Source organism: Physeter macrocephalus, unplaced genomic scaffold, assembly GCF_002837175.3.
Source record: "Physeter macrocephalus isolate SW-GA unplaced genomic scaffold, ASM283717v5 random_287, whole genome shotgun sequence".
NCBI classification, from domain to species: Eukaryota; Metazoa; Chordata; class Mammalia; order Artiodactyla; family Physeteridae; genus Physeter; species Physeter macrocephalus.
Genome location: NW_021145588.1, coordinates 55,671 through 75,000, shown reverse-complemented (window position 1 = coordinate 75,000; position 19,330 = coordinate 55,671). Strand labels below are relative to the sequence as shown.

At 53.5% G+C, this 19,330-nt stretch overlaps 1 protein-coding gene across 5 annotated transcripts; it reads right to left on the bottom strand.

The window, feature by feature from the left end:
- Positions 1 to 18,643, bottom strand: FOSL2 (FOS like 2, AP-1 transcription factor subunit). Of its 5 annotated transcripts, XM_055082818.1 has the most exons (5): positions 18,078 to 18,643; positions 11,160 to 11,226; positions 7,799 to 8,050; positions 3,247 to 3,354; positions 7 to 784 (listed from the first exon to the last, which is right to left on the bottom strand). In XM_055082818.1, exons 3-5 carry the CDS (start codon positions 8,033 to 8,035, stop codon positions 263 to 265), a joined length of 867 nt encoding a protein of 288 aa, XP_054938793.1. In that variant the 5' UTR covers positions 8,036 to 8,050; positions 11,160 to 11,226; positions 18,078 to 18,643; the 3' UTR covers positions 7 to 262. The 5 variants fall into 5 exon arrangements, with proteins under 5 accessions (XP_023974346.1, XP_054938793.1, XP_028340857.1 ...); XM_024118578.3 differs by lacking the exon at positions 11,160 to 11,226 and having other exon boundaries at positions 1 to 784; positions 18,078 to 18,642; XM_028485056.2 differs by lacking the exons at positions 11,160 to 11,226; positions 18,078 to 18,643 and adding an exon at positions 16,120 to 16,210.
- Between the last annotated feature and the right edge of the window lie 687 nt (positions 18,644 to 19,330).

Below are 19,330 nucleotides of genomic sequence, written 5' to 3'. Positions count from 1 at the left end.
ATGCCCGGGTCCACCAAACCAGGTTCTCCAACGTTTTTCAAGAAACAGGATTTGCTTTGCAAGATGAACGAGGGAGGAGGTCCCGTGACTTCCAAGAGATCATCCAAGTCCTCCAACGCCTCACTGCCAAATCTCACCTGGGTCTCCCCAGAACCAGGAAGCTCTCTGGCAGGGTCCCCTTCTTACCCTCATGGCCCTGGAGTGCTGAAAGGTGCTGGTCCCTGGGAAGGAGGCAGTGACGAGGACCCCCCTGGGAGCTGGGTTACAGAGCCAGCAGAGTCGGGGAGTTCAAGGAGTCTGATGACTGGTCCCCACTGCTACTGCTTCTGCGGTGAGCCTTGGAGCAGGACTCAGAGGGCGACGCAGGTGACTCCTGCTCCAGGACGCTGGGGTAGGTGAAGACGAGGTTCGAGGTGCCTGGAGTGATGGCAGGAGTGGAGGTCACCACTATGGGGGTGTGCAGGGGCTCCTCCCCATAGAAGCCCCCAGCGATGCTGATGGGCTTGATCACGGAGCGCTGGGCCTTGTCCAGCCCCGCCGACGAGGACGAGGGGCTGTCCTCTTCCAGGGGCTCCTGCTTCACCACCACGGCGCCTACCCCTCCACTGCCCCCACTGCGCAGGGCCTGCAGCCCGGAGGCCGGGGGTGACCGGCGCTCCTCGGGGCTGATCTTGCATACAGGCCCGTGGGCCACCAGCATGAACTCCAGCTTCTCCTTCTCCTTCTGCAGCTCGGCGATCTCCTTCTGCAGGCCCGACTTCTCCTCCTCCAGCTCCTCCGTCTCCTGCAGGGGAAGAGGGGTATGTGAGGGACAGCAGGGCGTGCGCTGGGGGGTTGTCAAATCTGGGTGAGAAAGGGAAAACCAGCCATGTGCTCAGAGGACAGACCATGAAGGCAGCAAGCTCACACCCCACTGCTTCTGAGCCACCTGCACATTTAAGATTTCCTTTTGTATCCAAAGCTCCAGACTGAGAGAAGAGGAAAGTCAGCTTGGAGGAAGGGTGAATTAACAATTGTAGCTGTCATGATCGCGCACTTACTCTGTGCCAGGCACTGTGTTAAGCATTTCACAGGCATTATCTCAATCAACCTAGCAGTTTTTTGAAGCAGGTATCAGCAAACCCATTTTGCAGATGAAACTGAGTTTCCAAGAGGTTTAATCATTTGCCCAGTGCCACAGAGCAAGCAGGTAGGGTAGCCCAGATTTGACCCCAATGTAGCTGACTCCAGAGTCCATATGTTACTACGCTCTTCTGCCTTGGTGCCAGGACCGGCCCCCGGTACCCCTAAGGGGTGAGTAATAGTGAGATCCGGTGGGGGAAGGGAGCACAGCATGCAGCCCCACCCCTCTCTCCTCGTGCCTCCTCAACCCCATCCAGCCCGCCGTGGACACGTCGACACTAAATTCTAAGCTGTGTGACAGCGGAGATTTCTGCCTGCACACACAAGCCTGGGACGGTGCCTGGCTTATAGGAAGTGCTCCATCCCGTCTGGATCTTCACCGTCCCTCTTCCCCTTTCTGCTCTAAGTAGAAAGCATATGTTTCAGGACTCACAGAGCCACGGGAGAACATTCAGTTCAGCCCCCGTGCTTTAACAGATGAGACCCCTGCCAGCCTGAGCGGGCAAGTGAGGCTGGCATGGCCCTCAGCCCTTCCTTTCACACAAAGCCAGAGAAGCAACAGATGCACATGCAGGGGGTCGTTATGGAATACGGAAAGGCATGTGTCACCAGCCTCTTCCCCACTTTTCCTGAACACAGAGTCCTGTTTGAGAACGAGATGACACGGGCCAGAGTTTCGCTAAGCAGAGTACAGCACATTCCGAAGTGAAAAAAAGTTTCCATCTGTGTCTCAAGGGTCTATGAACGTCATGAGCTTATGAGAGGCTTCCTGTGGAGGATGTGGCTCAGGGCCTGGGCGGCTGGGTCGTAGGTGGGGAGGCGCGGGGGAGTAGGGTGTGAGGCTTCTAGGGAGGTGGGGGGGGAAGCTGAGGGGCCTCAGGGGGCAGGCTCTTCTGGGGCTGGTGGCAGAAGCACCTGGGGTGGACCCAGGGGGCATGGCTCCTTGAAAGGTTAGTGGTAGGGAGGGCTCTGCTGGGGGAGTCTCCCCGGGGAGTGCTGATCACTAATGGATCCGCCTCACGTGACATGGGAGCACTCCCACTCCTCCCCCCCCGACTCTAACGCCTCCACGGGGCACTACTACAGGCACCACGGAATTCACACAGTGCACACTCAAGACCCACGAGCGAGAGCTCCAGGATGGACAAAGGGAGGCAGAAGCAGGTGAATGGTAACTGGGAGGATTAAATAAAGTTAATAGGATGTGCGAGGCAATGATTTCCAAAGCACCATCCTGGCTGGTCATTGCAAGGACTGCCAACAGAGTCTCCCTCATCTCCTCACTCGGAACACATTCCACCCAGGAGAGTTAGTCCTGGCTTTGGGTTTCCTCCACATGGCATACGGCCCGTCCTGGAGGGCGGGGCTCTGGAGGGAGTTATGTGACGTTGGTCAGGTCAAGCTTTCGAGAGGGAGGGGTAGGGCCATGGGCCCCCAAGTGTGGGCAATTAGGCAGCAGGGGAGAATGACTCACAAGGGCAGAATGAGGTACCAAGGTGACAGCTTCAGGCTCAGGGCAGAGGCCGGGAACCCTTCCAGTCACGAAGGATATGAGAAAACCCCAAGACAGTACAACTCAGCTGCACGTGACCCATCTCCACGAGACCTAGAGAGCGTCACGACCCCTGCAGAGGTTAAGGAGCCCAGAGAGCAGTTCCCCGCAATGCTCGCCCGCCCGCCCAAACTAGATGGCTGAAACTAGGCCGGGCCACTCCTGCCGGTGGCAGGCACCCTGGGAAGAGGAGCCCCAGAGGAGGCAGGTCTGGGCTTGCCTTGGCTCCCGGGCCCGGCAATGCCAACACCCTCTGCCATCCCTCACCCAGGAGCCCCAGCAGGTCTCCGTGCGGGGATCGCTCAGGTGCTGAATGAGAAAGGGTTCCAGGCCCAAGAAGCCTGTCCAGTTCTCTCTGGGCCCAGGCTGGTGCTAAAGGCCAGCTGCCTCTCCCCAGCCCTCTCCTTTAATCAGGGCAGTGCTGACCCATGTGCTCAAAGGAAGGAATGTTTCTGTCTGCACTGACTCACATGTCAGCCACTAGGGGCAAGGAGGAGGGGGGAGGGCCGGGAGCCCTGGGGTCCCTGCTGGGCCCACCCAGAAGTGCGCCCATCCCACGCAGAGCTCCTCACCGCCTGCAGCTTCTCCGTCAGCTCCCGGCGGCGGTTCCGGCACTTGGCCGCGGCCAGCTTGTTCCTCTCCCTCCGGATTCGACGCTTCTCCTCCTCTTCAGGGGACAGCTAGACGCCAAGGTCAAGGATGGTTAGGCTCGGATAACTGGCTCACCATCTTTTTGGCTTTTAACTGCATTTTAAGTAGGGGAAGAAGCCCTTCTGGAACTGGGGAGGGGAGGGCCGAAGGCAAGAGGAGCACGGCTCAGAGGCCCAGAACATGCGGCTCACTGCTGTTTGGACGCCTGGGAGGGCACTTAGAGCTGAACCCCCCCGGAAGGGGATGTCACGTGTTTGAAGGGAGAACAGGGTAGCCATGGGTCAGGGACTCACCAGCCCAAGCGTGATGGCAGCACGTGTCAGGTCAGCCCCGATTCAGTGCCAGGGCCGGAGAGAATGAGCTGGGACTGCTTCCCCCAGAGTCTCCTGGTGCCAGGCCTGCCCCACCCACTTAAGCAGCTTCCTCCACTCTGCCTAATTACTCCTCCCCATCGCTCTGCCTGCTCTGCAAGCCTCATCATCCCCATTCGATTAAGTAGCCGGCCCAGAGTAAGAACCACCCGGGGGGGGGGCATGTTCTGTTGCCGGAGGGGGGGCCCCCCTCCCAAGTCCCTCTGTCAGCCCTCGAGTGCTGGCTGCTCACACTTCAGCCCCGAGGACTCACCAGTGTGTCTGGCACAGTGCCGGGCTGGACAGGACCAGCAAAAGGAGGCGGGGCCCTTAGGCAGGTTAAACCCTGCTGCCCACCACATCCACCCATTCAACCAACGAGCCCTTCTGCATGCCAGGCACAGCTCGAGGGGTTCGAGATTGGCCAACAAACCAAATGAACACAAATCCCCCGGCAGTTCCTCACAGTGAGGTTGGCTAGGGGCCCGTGGCTCAGGCCAGAGGGCAAGAACCCTGCTCCCCCATCAGGGCTGACACGCTGTTTACATAGAGCCCCCTTTCCAGAGAAGGGCCACCAGCCCCTCGCAGAGGTGATGTGAGGAGATGGCTGGGGGCCAAGGCAGAAAGCAGTTCAAAAGGACGGACCACCCCTTCAGTCATCAGACTGACGGCACACCTACAAGATGCCAAGTACAGTACTTGGGGCTTAGAAGATTCTGGGGGAGTAAGACCTGGGTCCTACCCTCAAGGGACACATGGGGAAAGGGCCAAAGCCACTTTGGGAGGGGCTAAGAGAGAAGCCGCCCCTCTGACGGATGCTGCCTGGACCGCCAGCCATCCTGTGAGGGGGGAGCCACTGCCCGGGCTGCGCCCAGGCCACAGTCCCCAGGACGCTCCCTGCAGCCTTGAAGGTGTGTGGCTGTGATGTCCTGAACAGGGCACAGCAGCACTGTGTCCCTCACCCCCTGCGGCAGCCTCCAGGTGGTGCGCACTGACCTGAGCCCATCCAGCCGGTAGCATCTCTTTTAGTCTTCAGGCCCCTTCCAGAGACCCGGTCTTGGAGTCCACACTGGAGTCCTGGCTCCACTTCCCTCCTTAAGCCCCCTCCTCCGCCTCCCCAGGAAAGCCAACGGCTCCACGGTCTCTCTTCTGAGAGGCGTCAGGCAGCTGGGAGCCAAACACAGATGTGGCACTTCTGGGTGGACTTGGACAGATTACTGACCCTTCTGAGCCTCAGAGCCCCATTTGTAAAATGGGGTTAATAGGATCTGCCCTGCCTTCCACAAAGCTTCTGCAATGATCAGATGAGATGCAGTGTGAGAGTCCTCTCTAAACTAGAAAGTGCTAGAAAGAAGAAGATGCAATTCAGAGGTCTCCTCTCTGATGCCTTTTCTGCACTCACCGAGCAGCAAATCAACTGGAGACCCAGAGTCCACAGATTCAGGCACCCTGTTCTCTGTGGGGATTGGCTGAGGTCACAAGGCCACTTGGCCAAGGCCCTGAATACTTGCTACTCCTAACCCTGTCTCAACCTGAGTCCAAGAGGGTAACCCTGCTGCACTCGTGGGTTCAGGGCTCAGCACTGAAAGGCTACCAGGGTTCCCCTTGAGGCCCAGCTAGCCCCCCTCCTCCTTCACTGATGAGAGGCAGAAAAGATAAGAGAGCTGGTCCTGGTCCACTTTGGCCTCTGTTCCCCCTTGGCTGCTTCTGGACAAATTTTGGCCTCCCAATTGCCCTAGAAGTCTCGCCCCTATCTGGTGAGGTGTGGGGCAACTTGTGGGAGCTCTTGGCTTAGGAAGTGTTCAGGGGTGGTGACAACACGGTTACAACTTGAGTGTGTCGGCACCACCACGTACCCATCCACAAGCCACACACACCCGCCCCTCCCCGCCACTGCTGGCCTCAGAGGGAGCCTCTGGGGCAGGTTACGGAAGAGGGCAGTGAGGCACCAGGCCAGCCCCTGGTAACAGGTTCCTCCCCCTGGGGGAGGCTGGGAAGGCGGAAGTGAGCCTCTGAGAAAAGACCCTAGGGCTAGGAACCCAAAGAGCCAAGGTTCTAGGATGCCACCACCTAGGCTTCCTCCAAGCTGCCAGATGATTATCTGAACTCCTAATCGACATGGGATAAAACACTTCTGGCTCTCTCCTTCCTTCTCAAAAAAGGAAGGAAATTCTCCAAGTTGTCTTAGGGCACGCCTAGGTGGTGTGGTGGGAAGACCACAGGGCTGAAGGTCTAAAGAGCTGGATTCCAGTCCTGGCTACTAACTCACTGTGTGAGCCTGGACAAGGCCCTTCTTTCTGGGCCTCGGTTTCCTCATCTGTAAAATAGGTGCAGAGGGGAAATTACTGAATTTTCTATAATTACTGAAAACTATAGAAGAGCTGGTCTCCAAAGTCTCTTCCAGATATAAACTTCTAAATTTGGTGTGAGCTAGGTCCAGAAAAGGATGAAGAGTATTCAGCACATCTTGCTTCGTTGTCCTGCTAACCCAAGAGTCCCTCACAAGCCTGGCTCTCACTCAGGGGTCCCTTACGTACAGAGAGAATCCAAATCACCAGTGACTATAAAGCTCAGCACCCTGGGCTCCCTGAAGGAAGCACATTTATAGAGGACCTTAGGATCACTGCTACTGCAATATTTATAACTACAGCTATGGAAAGCAGTAGTGAGGGGGGATATTGGCCACTTGCCCCAGCAGCAGAAGCCCGACAGCACCCGGGAGCTGTGTCTGTTACTGTCTATTACACACACCCCTCCACGTTGCCCCTGCACAGGGCCCTGCCACTAACAGAACAAACCAACATGTCATGGATACAAGGCCCAGCTTTGTCCTCAGAGGAACGGGGCTCCTGTGAAAGCTTCCGGTTCCTCAGAGCAGTGACCCTTGTGTTTCTAAGTGTCCTGGGGACTAGTGGCACTGGATCTGCAATTATCCACTGGGCGCCACGTTTGAAAGGTCCTTGTATTGGAACAAGGAGTGGAGGCGGACAGTGGTTGAAATGCGGAGGGGTTCCAAAGCTGTAACTGAAGTAATTCTTCAAGCTAACATTTCACTTGAAAAAGGGATTCTACTGCCAAAGTATCTCCCTTCCCTGGACTTGTGGTGGCATGGTGTTGTAGAAAGAGCACCGCACAGGGGTCCAGGGGCCTGGTTCTAGCCCACGCTGCCCCACTCACTTGCCAAGTAGCCCCAGGTAGCTGTGTCCAGGCCTTGGCTGTGTCATCTGTGAAGGGGGACAGATGGGGCTCTTGGAAGGCTCATTCCCTCCTTTCTGGAATTATGCATGACTCTTGATTTCTCTTTTGGGAAGCAGGGGGCCACCGCTGCCCTGGTAATCTGTTAATACAGACAATGGGCCTTTTGAGTGTTGGGTAGATGCTACCTAGAGAGCAGAGGCCCCCACCCTTTTCTGGTGTCTCTCTCAGCCAGGGTGACTCCTGCTCAAAGCTGAGCCCCTTGAGGGAAAAAAAAAAGGCCAATGATATCTGACCACCTCCACCCCCAGCCCTGGGAGCTCAAGCAGCTGAGCAGACTCCAAAGACCCCCGAGTCCCTCCACTTCCGGAATGCGCATCCCAGGCACTTGAAACGGGCTCCTGCCTTGAGCTGGAGGCCTGAAACATGGAGGGAGAATGGAAGTAGTGTGGGCAGTACTGGTCTAGAAGGGGGGGCCTTTAGGACTGCTGGGTATCTACCAGATACTGGGGGACATTTAAGGACTCCCCAGAAAGCTCCCAGCCAGGGTTCACTGGCTGCTTGTCCTGTGGCCCCTGTACCAAGGATCAGAGAATGATACAGCTGTAGGCAGGGCCTAAGTCCTGACCACATGCTGACGCCTCACCACTCACTGTGGGCTTTCCCACCACGATCTCATTCGGGTGGCAGCAAGCGCTGGCCAGCAAGACCCTATCTCCATTTTGCAGCTGAGGAAACCAAGACTCAGAGATTCTAAGGGACACAGGTGAAATGCCTGACTCTCAGGTCTCTAGCTCTGCCTCCACTGGTCCTGAGCTCCTTCATCTCCCCAGTGCTCCTAGAACATCGACCCTGCTCCCTTCCAGCCTTCAGAAAAACACTGTGTTAAAAGGAAAGCCACCGACGTGGCTCCTGATCGCAACTGTACCTGCTCATCTCTCCTCCTGCGGCCCACAGTGGTGCCAATGGTCTTGATCACGCCGGGTCTTGGGAGGGCCATGTGCCCGGGGACAGAGGCCAGGCCCGGCAGCGGGCTATAGGGGTGCGAACGGGGGTACGGGTTGGACATGGAGGTGATCACCGTGGGCTGCACCATCCACTGCAGGTCCTGGCTGGTCGTGATGGCGTTGATGGTGGGAATGAAGGCGCTGCCTGAGCCAGGCATATCTACCCGGAATTTCTGAAATGAGGAGAAAAGTAGGATTGAGCCAATAAATTCTGCAGAACAGGACAAGCAGAGCCAGTAGGCCAAAACTGGCAGAAAGTAGAGTCAGAACCTGGGAAGCCAAGGTCAAGACACTGGCTGGACTTCCTGCACATCCAAGAATCAAGGCGATCTTAACTATTCCTGGGACCCTCATGTCAGATCTGCTCCCTGACTGAGGTCCTGGAAACTCCATCCCCAACTGGCTCAGCAAGGATGTGGTCATATCCCCAATGGCTTCTAGGACAGATGTGGTCCCTAGCAGCTCACACTCAGCGGGCCCTCTCTGAAGCCCTCCAGGCCAGCAAGGCCCCCATCTGCAGGAGAGCAGGCCTTCCATCCGGGCCTCCTGAGCTTCTGGGTCACTTGCCATTATTCCCCAGGATACCAGCTTAGGATCCCTTGAGGAGATTTGCCGACCAACTGCTTTGCAGCAACGAAGATCACCAGGAAGGTTATTATGTCTGCTTTTGTTACTTTCCAAACAGGTTCATGATGGGGTCGTGACCCCATCAGGGTGAGACCAGGTCCATGAAAAGATGTCCTCTGACCCAAGAGACTGAAAGTGGTAGCGTCTGCTGCCAGACTTCCCCTGGCTGTCCTTGTCCTCCTTGACCTTCACCCCCATCTTGCTTGGGGCAGACACACTGTCTCTCTTTATCTATCTACATATCTATCTATCTGTGCTCACAGGCGTGTCTGTGCGAAACATTGCTGCTAGCTCTGAGTTTTCTCTCTGTCACTTAATTTATGCCCAGACCACGTTGCAGAGCTCTGTGGAACATGCTGCAGGAAGCATTCTATTTAAAATATAAGATGATGACAGAGTACAAAAGCTAAAATGGGCCATGCTCCTCAGCAGCTGGGCTTGACCTTCCTTCAGGGCCGCTACTAGAAAGCGAGAAGGAGGGAAAAGGGAAAGATCCCCTACTTCCAGATTTTCGGGAGAAAGCTCCCCTCCTGAAACCCTCAGCCTCGGATGATTCCTGTTTCCACAAAAAGGTTCTGCACATCCTTTCTTCCCTAACTTGGTGGATGAAATAATGACAACAATAACAACTAACACTTACTGAGCACTTATTAAATGACAGGCACCATGGTAGTGTTTAACTTAGATTATCCCATTAATTTTCCCTCTGAGCTAAGAACTACCATTATCTCCATTTCAGAGGCAGAAATTCAGGCTTAGAGAGCTTAAGTAACTTATCCAAGGCCACGTTCTAATAAGCAGTGGGGTCAGGATTCAAACCCAGTTCAGCCTGACAAAGAGGCTAGGTCTCTCAAATACAGTGCAACACAAGCTTCTGTAGCATTGTTTTATTCCTGCCTCAAAATCCAGCCCCAAGTGCCGGTGTCCATCCCCACTGCCCTCGGACAGAGCATCAGGGTCATCCCCACCTAGGGTCCCTACAGACCTTCCCTCACCCAGGACTCCCCACAGGTCTGGCTGACCCCAGATGAAATCCCACTGCCATTAGCATGGATGCTATAGCATCTCCCCTATATTGGCCCAATCATACCAACCAGGATTAGAAGTGTCAGCAGCAACGGCAGCTGCCACCACCATGGTCTTTGCCCCTGGTGACGACAGCCGGGTTCCTTTGTGTAAATAAAGTGAAGCTTAGAGTACTTCACTGCAGCTGAGGGAGCTGTGGACCCTTCCTTGCTCACTCCCCTGCCAGCTGCCTGACCCCAGTGTGGGTGGTGGAATGTGGCTGTCTCACCTCCCAGACTGCCCTGGGGCCCCAGGTCAGGGGCATTCAGTGAAGAGAGTGACCCAGTGCAATGAATTCTGGGATTCTGTGAAGTTACCAGCGCAATGGATTCTGGGAGTCCGTAGGGAGAGCTGCCCAGCGCAGTGGATTCTGGGATTCCGTGAAGTTACCAGCGCAATGGATTCTGGGAGTCCGTGAGGAGAGCTGCCCAGTGCAGTGGATTCTGGGATTCTGTGAAGTTACCAGCACAATGGATTCTGGGAGTCCGTGAGGAGAGCTGCCCAGTGCAATGAATGGATTCTGAGTCACCTCCCAAGGCAAAGACAACTGGACTTTTTATCCGGAGCTCACTGAAAAGTAACAGGTGTATCTGGGTATGTGTGTGTGTGAAGGAGGGCAGGGTGCAGTGAACATGGAAGGATACAAGTGGGAAATGATCTTCAAGGAGGAAAAACAGACAACCAGGGCTGGCTGTGAGGAGGCAGGGCAGTGAGAACACGTGAGCGGCTGAGTGTGTGCAGAAGCACTAAAGCCCAGGCAGCTGTGTTTCTCTTGGGCTGCTGGATTGGGAGGGAGAATGGGGAGTAGTCTGAGTCAGGAGGCCTGGATTTGAGGCCTTGGTGAATCACTGAGGACCCAGTTTCCCCATCTGGAAAGGGGAGTAGTAACACCAAACTCACTGCACTATCATGAGGATTAAGTAAGTAGCTACTTGTAGTCACAGGCTATAAAAGCACACCAGCGGCTCTCAACCCTGGCTGCACATTAGAATATTCTGAGGAGCTTTTTGAAAACACCAATGCCGGAGCCAGCCTCACCATTACAGTTCTAAAATCATTGCTTTGGGGTGGGGTTCCGATAAGGTGTTTTTAAAAAAATGCCTGAGGAGGTTCTAGTGTGCAGCCAGGGTTGAGAAATGCTGCTCCAAGTAAGTGGAAGGTGGCATCGTCATCATCACGACCACCATCACCACCATCACCATCATCATCGTGCATCATCACTGAAAGTGTCTGTGCACTTACAGTGCAAAAGGGGTGGCTCCAGGGAGAATTGCCAGCTTCTCATTCCTGGGAAGCACCCAACATTTTTATTGTTTCTCTCCCCAAGTCCGGTTCTGGGTTTGAAAGACACCCGAGGCATCCAGCAGGATGGTTTAATGTGACGTTCCACTTCTGTGGGGGAACTGTCAGCTCTCCTTTCAGGAAAGCACCCAAGAAATTCATTCCTCATTCAAAAAAAACAAACAAAAGAGCTCCCATTTCAGGCTGGGAGAGGGAAGCCAAAAACCTGAAGCAAAGCTGAGAGACTAAGATCCCTTAGGACTAAGTGGCTGACTCTCAGCCCGTCTCGGGGCCCTCCAGTCCACTCACTTTGATGGCAGGTCTACAGAAGGCCGTGCCCAGCCATCAGCCAGATTCCTTGCAGCAATGGCTTGGTCTAGACAAAACAAGACAGCAATAAAAACAAGGCAGTAGGTAATGACTGCCTCTAAATGCATGTACAACTTGTTTCAGAGGGAGGTAAAGCCATCTGGATAACACACTGGCTCTAAACTGCAAGGAAAACACGTCCTAGCCCCTGAGGGGACTGGGGCTCCGATAAAGAAGGCTTTTGTCTGCAGGTGGAGGCTCTCTGAGACACACACAAAAGTTTAAGTGAGATCTGGCAGATGTGTCTTGTCTCAACTCCAAAGGTATTTTTCAGAAAGCGACACTGGGGTCGGAGAGAAGAGGTGGGCCTAGGAGTCTGTGATCCCAGAAGTTAGCCTGGCATTCTTCTCTGACAACAGACCCAAGAATCAGTCAAATGTCATGCTGCGGAGAAATCATGGTTCTCTACGAACGGGTTAACACTGAACAGATACCAAGATGGGGTTTCCCAGCTGCGGGCATTAGGGTGGTTTGATCCCTGATGCAGCACCAGGTGTGTGCTGGGAGTGGGGGGGGCTACAGGAGGTAACCCAGGACCCTCACTTGACTCCCCTGGGGCTCTCCAGCCCCCCTGGAAGCTCCTCCTACAGGGACAGAATCGAAGATGCTGGATGACTGTGTGGTATTCCAGCCTGGCAGAGCCTCCAAATGCTTTCTTTCACTGTGTCATCCTGTCGACTTCTGGGTGGGCAAGAATGCCTATAAAAGGACAAACTGCCCCCCACCCCGACCGACCTCCTAGAGCAGTTTGGCAAACTTTCGCTGTAAAAGGCCAGATAGTAAATATTTTAGACTCTGAGGGCCATAAGGTCTCTGTTGCAACTACTCAACTCGGCCATAGTAGCGTGAGGGCAGCCACAGACAAGATGTAAACAAATAGGCGTGCCTGTGCTCTCTTAAGCCCTATTTACAAAAATACTTGGGCCATAGTTTGGCAAGCCCTGTCCTAGAGGATCATTCTCATCTCTCATGCTCAGGTTGGTGGAAAAAGAATAAAGAGAGGAAGTGAGAAAGCAAAAAATCACAACTATTCTTCTAACCCAGGGAGTCAAGGGATGGACTCTCACTAGACAGCTTGAATCTCCAGAACCTGAAGCCAAAGTTCGAGCCCTTACAAGCTTTGCTGCAGGTCTTTGGGCAGCAGAACCTCCTTATCCTGAAGCATCCTGAATTTAAGGGAGCTGTGGGGCCGCTCAGTAAGTACGTGTGTCCTCCCACTGCCTATGAGAAAGACAGCTCAGAACACAGGGCCCCTAGGGCCACCCAACTTCATCAGGTCAGAGAGGTCCCTGTAGCCCAGCAGTTGCTAATTTGGGAAAATGACCTTTCTGAACTCTGCAGGGCCTTGGATTCAGAAATAAGGGTCACAACCCCGGCCTTTTGCAGAAAGGTCTAGGAAGTAGGGTTTGGGTTCCTACTTCCTGCAGACATGGATGGGGCAGGGCTTATCCCAGAAACTCCTGGGCTGGGCAGAAATGGCATTTGAGATGGAAGTCAGAGTTGGTGTTTTGGGTCCATCCCCTCAGCCAGGCATTTCTCCATCAGATTGATTCTTGACTGGGCCACAAAGCACTCGAGCCACGAACCCCATGAATACCTGTGACCTGCCTCGGCAGGCAGAAATGATTATGCATATCTGGGAAGAGACTGGGTTCTTTCTCTTAAGAACCCCTTTTTTTAGTTTCCCAGCACAGGAAAAGGAAAATTCCAACATCCCAGGAGACTGGCTTGGGGAAGAGGAGAGCGCAGGGTAAATGCTGCCTCAAATGCCCCAGAATAACCCTGTTGAGGTCCAGTTTGACTCAAATGCTCTGTCTTTTTACCAAACGTGGGGTGTTCTCCAAAGCCTTCTATATGGAATTCAACCAATTTTCACAGATTCTGCAGTGGACATGACTTTGACCTTTGACCTTTCGTTCCTCTCTGAGGAAAGCCACTTAGCTCACCATGGAAATGGTCCTAATAACTCGTGATTTCCCCAAATTTTACAGTATACAAACACTATCTCAGGTGATCTGCCTCCTGTCAGGTTCACTTGAAAGAATCATGCTATCTTTCTTCACCTAACTGCCAGGGTGAAGAACAGCAAAGAAGAAAAGAAAAAAGCAAGGAAAATAAGGTGACCAACACAGCGTTTCCACCAGGTTCCCCAGTGTCTTTCTTCCCAGGTCTGGACAGAAATTCCACCCCAAAGCATAAGAGGATTCTCTCCAGCATTCTGTGGATCCCTTTTGTACCTCCACCCATCCTGGGACAGCTCTGCACTCCACAGGAAGGGGATGCCATCTCATCTTCTCTACAACCACAGCAGGTGAGCACGGCCAAGTCACTGCCACGTGACAGGGTGCGAGACAGCAGTGGGCAAGAGGAGTCTTACACCTTCCCTGTCCAGCCCAGTGAGTCCAAGAGGGACAGAGTTACCGAATGGGGTTTGGAACAGATATATTTGCCTCAATCAGGGCAGCTGCCGTCATTTTGAAATGCTGTGGCCATCAAAAGATACCACATACAACACAGATGAGACATATCCATAAAACACTAATTCTTTTTCTTTCTTTCAACAAATAGACCAGAAAGTTAGCCTCCCGAATTCTCAAAATCAGTACCTTTATTCCTGTATAACAGAGTGGGGAAATGTAAGGTAGAGGTGGCAAAGGTGCCTGCTTTTGGTGTGCTTTGTCTTGGTGACTGCTGTCCCAGGAAGACTCCTGAGACGGAGACCAACAGGATTCGGGGTCACACCCTGCTTTGGACCCAGACAGATCACCCAGAACTCATACATCACACTTGGTTCTTTATATGTCAGATCTTTTGATAACTTCCAAATATCAAATTCACCCTCAAAAGACAAAGATATGTTAGCAGGGAGGGTTTTCAAAAGAATTTGCTGAAGGCAATCCCAGAGAGGGATGTTGTAAAACCTTTCTGAATCTGACTAATAGCCACAGCATTCAAATAAGTACTTAGTCTTCTCAAGGAACAGTAACGAAGGGGACAAGAGTTTGGATTTGGACGCATACGTTCGGGTGTGTTTGTAACAAGACAGAAAAGAAAAAAACAGAGGCTCCTAACTTTGCACTCACCTTGCATAATGAGGCAGGCAGAAATAAAGTAATGGTAATGCACTCAGGAGTTTGGATAGGAAAATTCAACTGCCACTCAGACAATACATGACTGCTGTTTCACCCCATTCACTTTGATGAAACAGTGACACTGACTTCCACCATCAAGAATCAGCGGAACAGACAAATTCCTGGGATAACATTTCGTTTGATCCTAATCTACAACATCTGTGAGATCAAGGCAAAAAAAAAAAAAAAAAAAAAAAAGGCACCAGACCCTTAATATACACCTCCCACCTTCCCACCAATTCTGAAGACCACCTCCCCAAATAAAATTCCCAATGTCCTAATACAAACAATATCAAGAAAACAAGTCTTGGGAATTTGAAGACATTGTGCTGACAGATATCAAAATAGGGAAAGAAAAAAAGCACTCCTTTTTCAACTACGTTTTATTCAGAACAAAACAAAATCAGAAAAGAAACTGCATTTCGAAGTCAAGCAGCTCCTAGTTAACCACTGTTAAATATATGGCATTTATTTGTCCTGGATTAAAAAGAAAAAAATCCTAAGAATTCCAAAAACTCGCCAAGTTAACACTCTCTGGGGCTGGAAAAATACATTCCCCAGATAGTTCTTCTAAGAATGTCCCCTAGGGGGCACTAGAGAGGTATGATTGGGGCTGACTTGGGAATCACAGTCATTTCTGGTAAAAGTTCTTTGATGTGAGGAATGTCCCAGCCTGGGTACAGTTGGCAAAAGTTCACTCTGGGGAATTTTGTATGTGTATGTGTGTGTGTGTGTGTGTGTGTGTGTGTGTATGTGTGTGTCTTGGAAAAGGATGGTTGCCAAAGAAGAGAGCTAGTCTGGTATTCCTTGAACTGTCCCCCTTGATTTATTTTCACAAGTTATCTGAGGAACAGACAAATGGCAGCCTTGGAAAAGTTCTGGGTCTTGTTTTTGTTTTGTTTTTCATTAAAAGGGGGCCCAGCTGATGAAAACAAGTTATGAAATGACCCATGTTTGTGTAACTGGCTGAATTGCGTAATGCTCAGGGCCTGAAACCGTTTAAGAGTCCCGCAGCCAGGCAGCGCATATATCTGGGAGGTGTTTTCCTAGGAAAGTTAGGAGAGAGAGAGAAAACAACAACAACAACAACAAAAAGAAAAAGCCAGGAGGGGGAGGTGTGTGCAACAATTAGTGACAAATCAAACCACCAAAGACCAACCTGTGAGATTAAAACTATAACTGGAACAGGAAATATTTTTCATGCTTCAAGTTCCTGCCATATACAAGAACAGAGGTTTCAACAGAGTTATCTGCCCCCCGCCACCTTCCCCAAGTCACTGAAACTCATGGCCATGTGTTAAGATCAAGCTTTATGAAGCGAGAGAGGAGAGAAAAGTTCTAGGTTGAGTAAACAATAACAAACTTCTCAGGAATATCAGACCCCACAAACAAAGAGAGCAGAAAAAAATAATATTCACTTGCCCAGGGTGAAACCAGAGAATGCTCTTACACTGATTGGTCCACTGAGATGCCACAAAAGGAAGAAGGCCCATCACTAACGGCCAGGAAAGTCTCCCCGTAAAGGAAGCTAAGAGAAATAAAGTGATTACAGTTTTATCTGGTATGCAATAAAGTTACCTTGAGCCAGAGTGGGGTCACAGACTTGTGAAGTAACAAAAGCTTCTCGCGTCAGTCCTTAGGACCACAGAACAGCTCTGCTCAAAGTCACAGAGATGATAGAAGAAAACCCTGCCTCCCTCCCCCCACCCCTCCCCCACCCCCTCCCTCAGGAGTGGAGAGGCTGAGAAACTTGTCCAAAGCTATGTTACCTTGCCAATCCCTCTGGTTTGAAAGGCGCCTCACTCAAGCTGCTGGGCCGAATGGGCAGGCGTATATGCAAGAACCCTGTGCACCAGTTATTACTAATTGCAAAATCCTCATGTGTTACAGCATGCTAGGAATTAGCCAACAGCTGCTTTTTGCTTCGGTAATGAGGCCCCATTACACTCTGCTGGACTGGGTTCTCTTCCTTCTTCCTAGCACTGGTTTCCTGTCTGATTTTCTTCCAAAACAGGGAATTGCCTCCACTCACATCCTGGGCTCAAAGCCCTAGTGACACAGATTATTCAGTTGGGGCACTGATGTCCGGTCTGACTTCCCATCTAGGCCCCAGGGTCTGAGAAAAGCCAGGCGGCGAGGTTGTAACATTTCAATGATGAGTGCCACAGAAACGGCAGCCAAAGGAGCAGATGAGAAATCAAAAGATCCCTTCCTGGTTCGGAGAGGCAGAGAGGGACTTTTGGGGGACTGTTGAATTGGAGAATGAGCAAACGGGTTATAAATGACTCTAACCCATTGCCTAACGATAGCTGGATTCAATACAAACCACCAATGGGGCTGGAAAGCAAACAAAATCAAACACTTTGGAACAAGATTTGAAACTCATCACCTTGGTATTCGTCATTAGGGGTGCACAGACTAGGCTCTCTAGAGTGGTGCTTATGGGGACACCAGGGCAGGTAGCGGGAAGACACAGAAAAGCCGTTTTGAGGACTCACCAGGTACGGGGAGCCACTCTGGAATAAGATACCTCTCTTCAGTTACCAAAGAGAACCGTGTTTCCATTTTATTCTCCATCAGGGTCCCTCCTCCCTGGAAGCCCACCCCAACCCCTTCTGGTTGGCTGGCGTATAGAGGCCAAGGCCACCGCCTTACCGGAGCAACTCTTGCTGCAGCCAATTTGGCTACAGACTCTGCAGATCCTGACTGAGGCGGGTTTCAGGTTCTAGCGGCCTTGTTTGTTAAGCCAGCTCCCTCACAAGCCTCGGGGTGGGGGGTGGCTGCTGCCGAGGACAGGCACCCCACCAGCACCACCAACCCAGCAGCACCGGTCTGGTATTTATTTATTCTGGTATTTATAGACAGATCGCACGCACAATCCCTCCAGTGCAAACCAGTCCGCCTGCTTTAGAAACAAGTTGTTTTTCGGCTTCCAGAGCCACTCAGGAGCCCAAGCGAGGTCTCTCCCCCCTCCCCCCCTTCTCTCTGCAGGCGTCCTTGCCCCAAGGTACTCCCAGATCCACCAGGCGCCCCTTCTGGTGGCAGTGCAGACTCCTTCTCCGACCCTAACAGGAGATGGATGGGCGCCGGGCACCTAGGCGCAGCCGAGCCAATCAAGGCTGACCTCCTCCTTCCTGACCTTCGCACCTGATTCCCAGAGCGCCAACCCGCGCCCACTCCGGATTACTTGAAGGAGCCCAACCATGTTCCCGAGTCCCCAACATTTTTCAGAAATTAAGACCGATGGGGGCCAGGGGAGAGAAGGAGAGGGTTTTTCGCAAGAATAAGGTCCCGAGATGTAGGGAGGGGCCCGTGGGTGCAAAGATTTTTTTTTTTTTTTTTTTTTTTTTTTTTTTGGTCCACCACGGAAAGAGAGGAGAATGGAGGTGGATTCCTGGGAGAGGAGGTACAGGCTCCTGGGAAGGGGACCTGCTATTCCAGGAGCTGGTCTGGATAAGATGTAGTGTGAAGGATAGGGTTTGCTGGCTGTTCCAGCCCGCTCGCCGCTCCAGTTTAAAAAAAAAAAAAAAAAAAGTGTTGGCGGCGGGTAGAGGGGATGAAAGGAGGTGTGGGCAGGACAAGACGAAAATCCAGAACTTACGATGGTGGCCCGTAGGAATTTTCTCGCCAAACCAAGAAATGGAAAAGAAAGCAAGAGAGGCAGCGGCGGCGAGAGGAAGGCGGGGATCCGCCCGCGCCGCCAGGTGCACCCGGGCCCCGCACCTACCTGCTGGCCGCCGCCGCCACTGGAGTAGGACTCGGCGTGCGCAGGAGAGCCGCTGCTGCCCCGGGATGAGGTATCAAAGTTCCCGGGATAATCTTGGTACATGATCCGCGGTGGGGGCCCGAGAGGAAACAGGGTGTTTTTCTTCCCCCGCCCTCGCCGAGGCCGCGCACCGGCTGCTGAGCGCTGGCTCCCTGCGGGCCGCGCCTCGGGCTCTAGTCTTCGCTCCCGGGCTTCTCCCCCTCGGCGGCGACACCCCGGGAACAGTGCCCCCCGAGCGCCGAGCGCTGCACTTCTTTTCTGCTCTACGAGCGCTGCGGGTCCGGCTGTCCACCCGGTCCCTCCCACTAAAAAGTCCGCGCGTCCCTCGTTCCCTCCCCTGCGCGCGCCCTCCCGCCCCCGCGCGCAACCGGAGCTTAGCCCGGACCGCCGGCTCAATCAAAAATTGGAAAGTAAAAAAGAATAGGAGCCCGGCGAGTCAAGCCTGCCAGGTCTGGGGACCCCCGATTTCAGACAGGGCAAAAAAAGGCGAAAAGAAAGGCTGCCCGCTTGGAGAAACTTCTATTTCCTCCTTTTAGAAAAGGAGCTGAGAATAAACTTCCTGTGGCCGACTCGCCGCCGGAGTTTAGAGCGGTTCGGACACGACTAGAAGAAGGCAGCCTGCGCCCGGCCCGCGGCCGGTGGGGTTCCTGTTGAGCCGACGCGGAGAGGGATGCGGCCCCGCTCCCCGTGCCACAGCTGTGGCGCCCGGACCTGCACCCCTTCCCCGGCGCCCGCTCCCGGACGGGCCCGCGTCGCCCGTCCGCGCCTCTCTCACTCCCTCTCTCTGTCCCCGCCGAACGCCGTTCGCTTGCTCGCTGGTTTGCTTGGAGCCCCAGCGCTCTGCCCGAGATGAGTCACTACAATGGCACGAGTTCAACTCCACACTCTTTATTCTCCAGCCCCTGTACCTCACGTCAACCCCAGACTCCACCTTGCAGGGAGGAGCGCGCGGGGAGGCGGAGGGAGAAGGCCGAGGAGGAGGAGGAGGAGGAGGAGGAGGAGGAAGAGGCGCGGGAGGAGGCGGGCGCAGCGCCACCCTCCCTGCCCCGGCTCCCGGCCCCGCTGACGCCAGCCGCACACCCAGCGCGAGGAAGGAAGGGGGTGGCGGGTGTGGGAGCGGACCGCCGGCGCGGTTTGGGGGAGCTGAGGCTCCTGGCCCTTCCCCCACCCACCCACCCCCGGCCCCGCGCCCTTGGTCTGCTCCACTGGCGCAT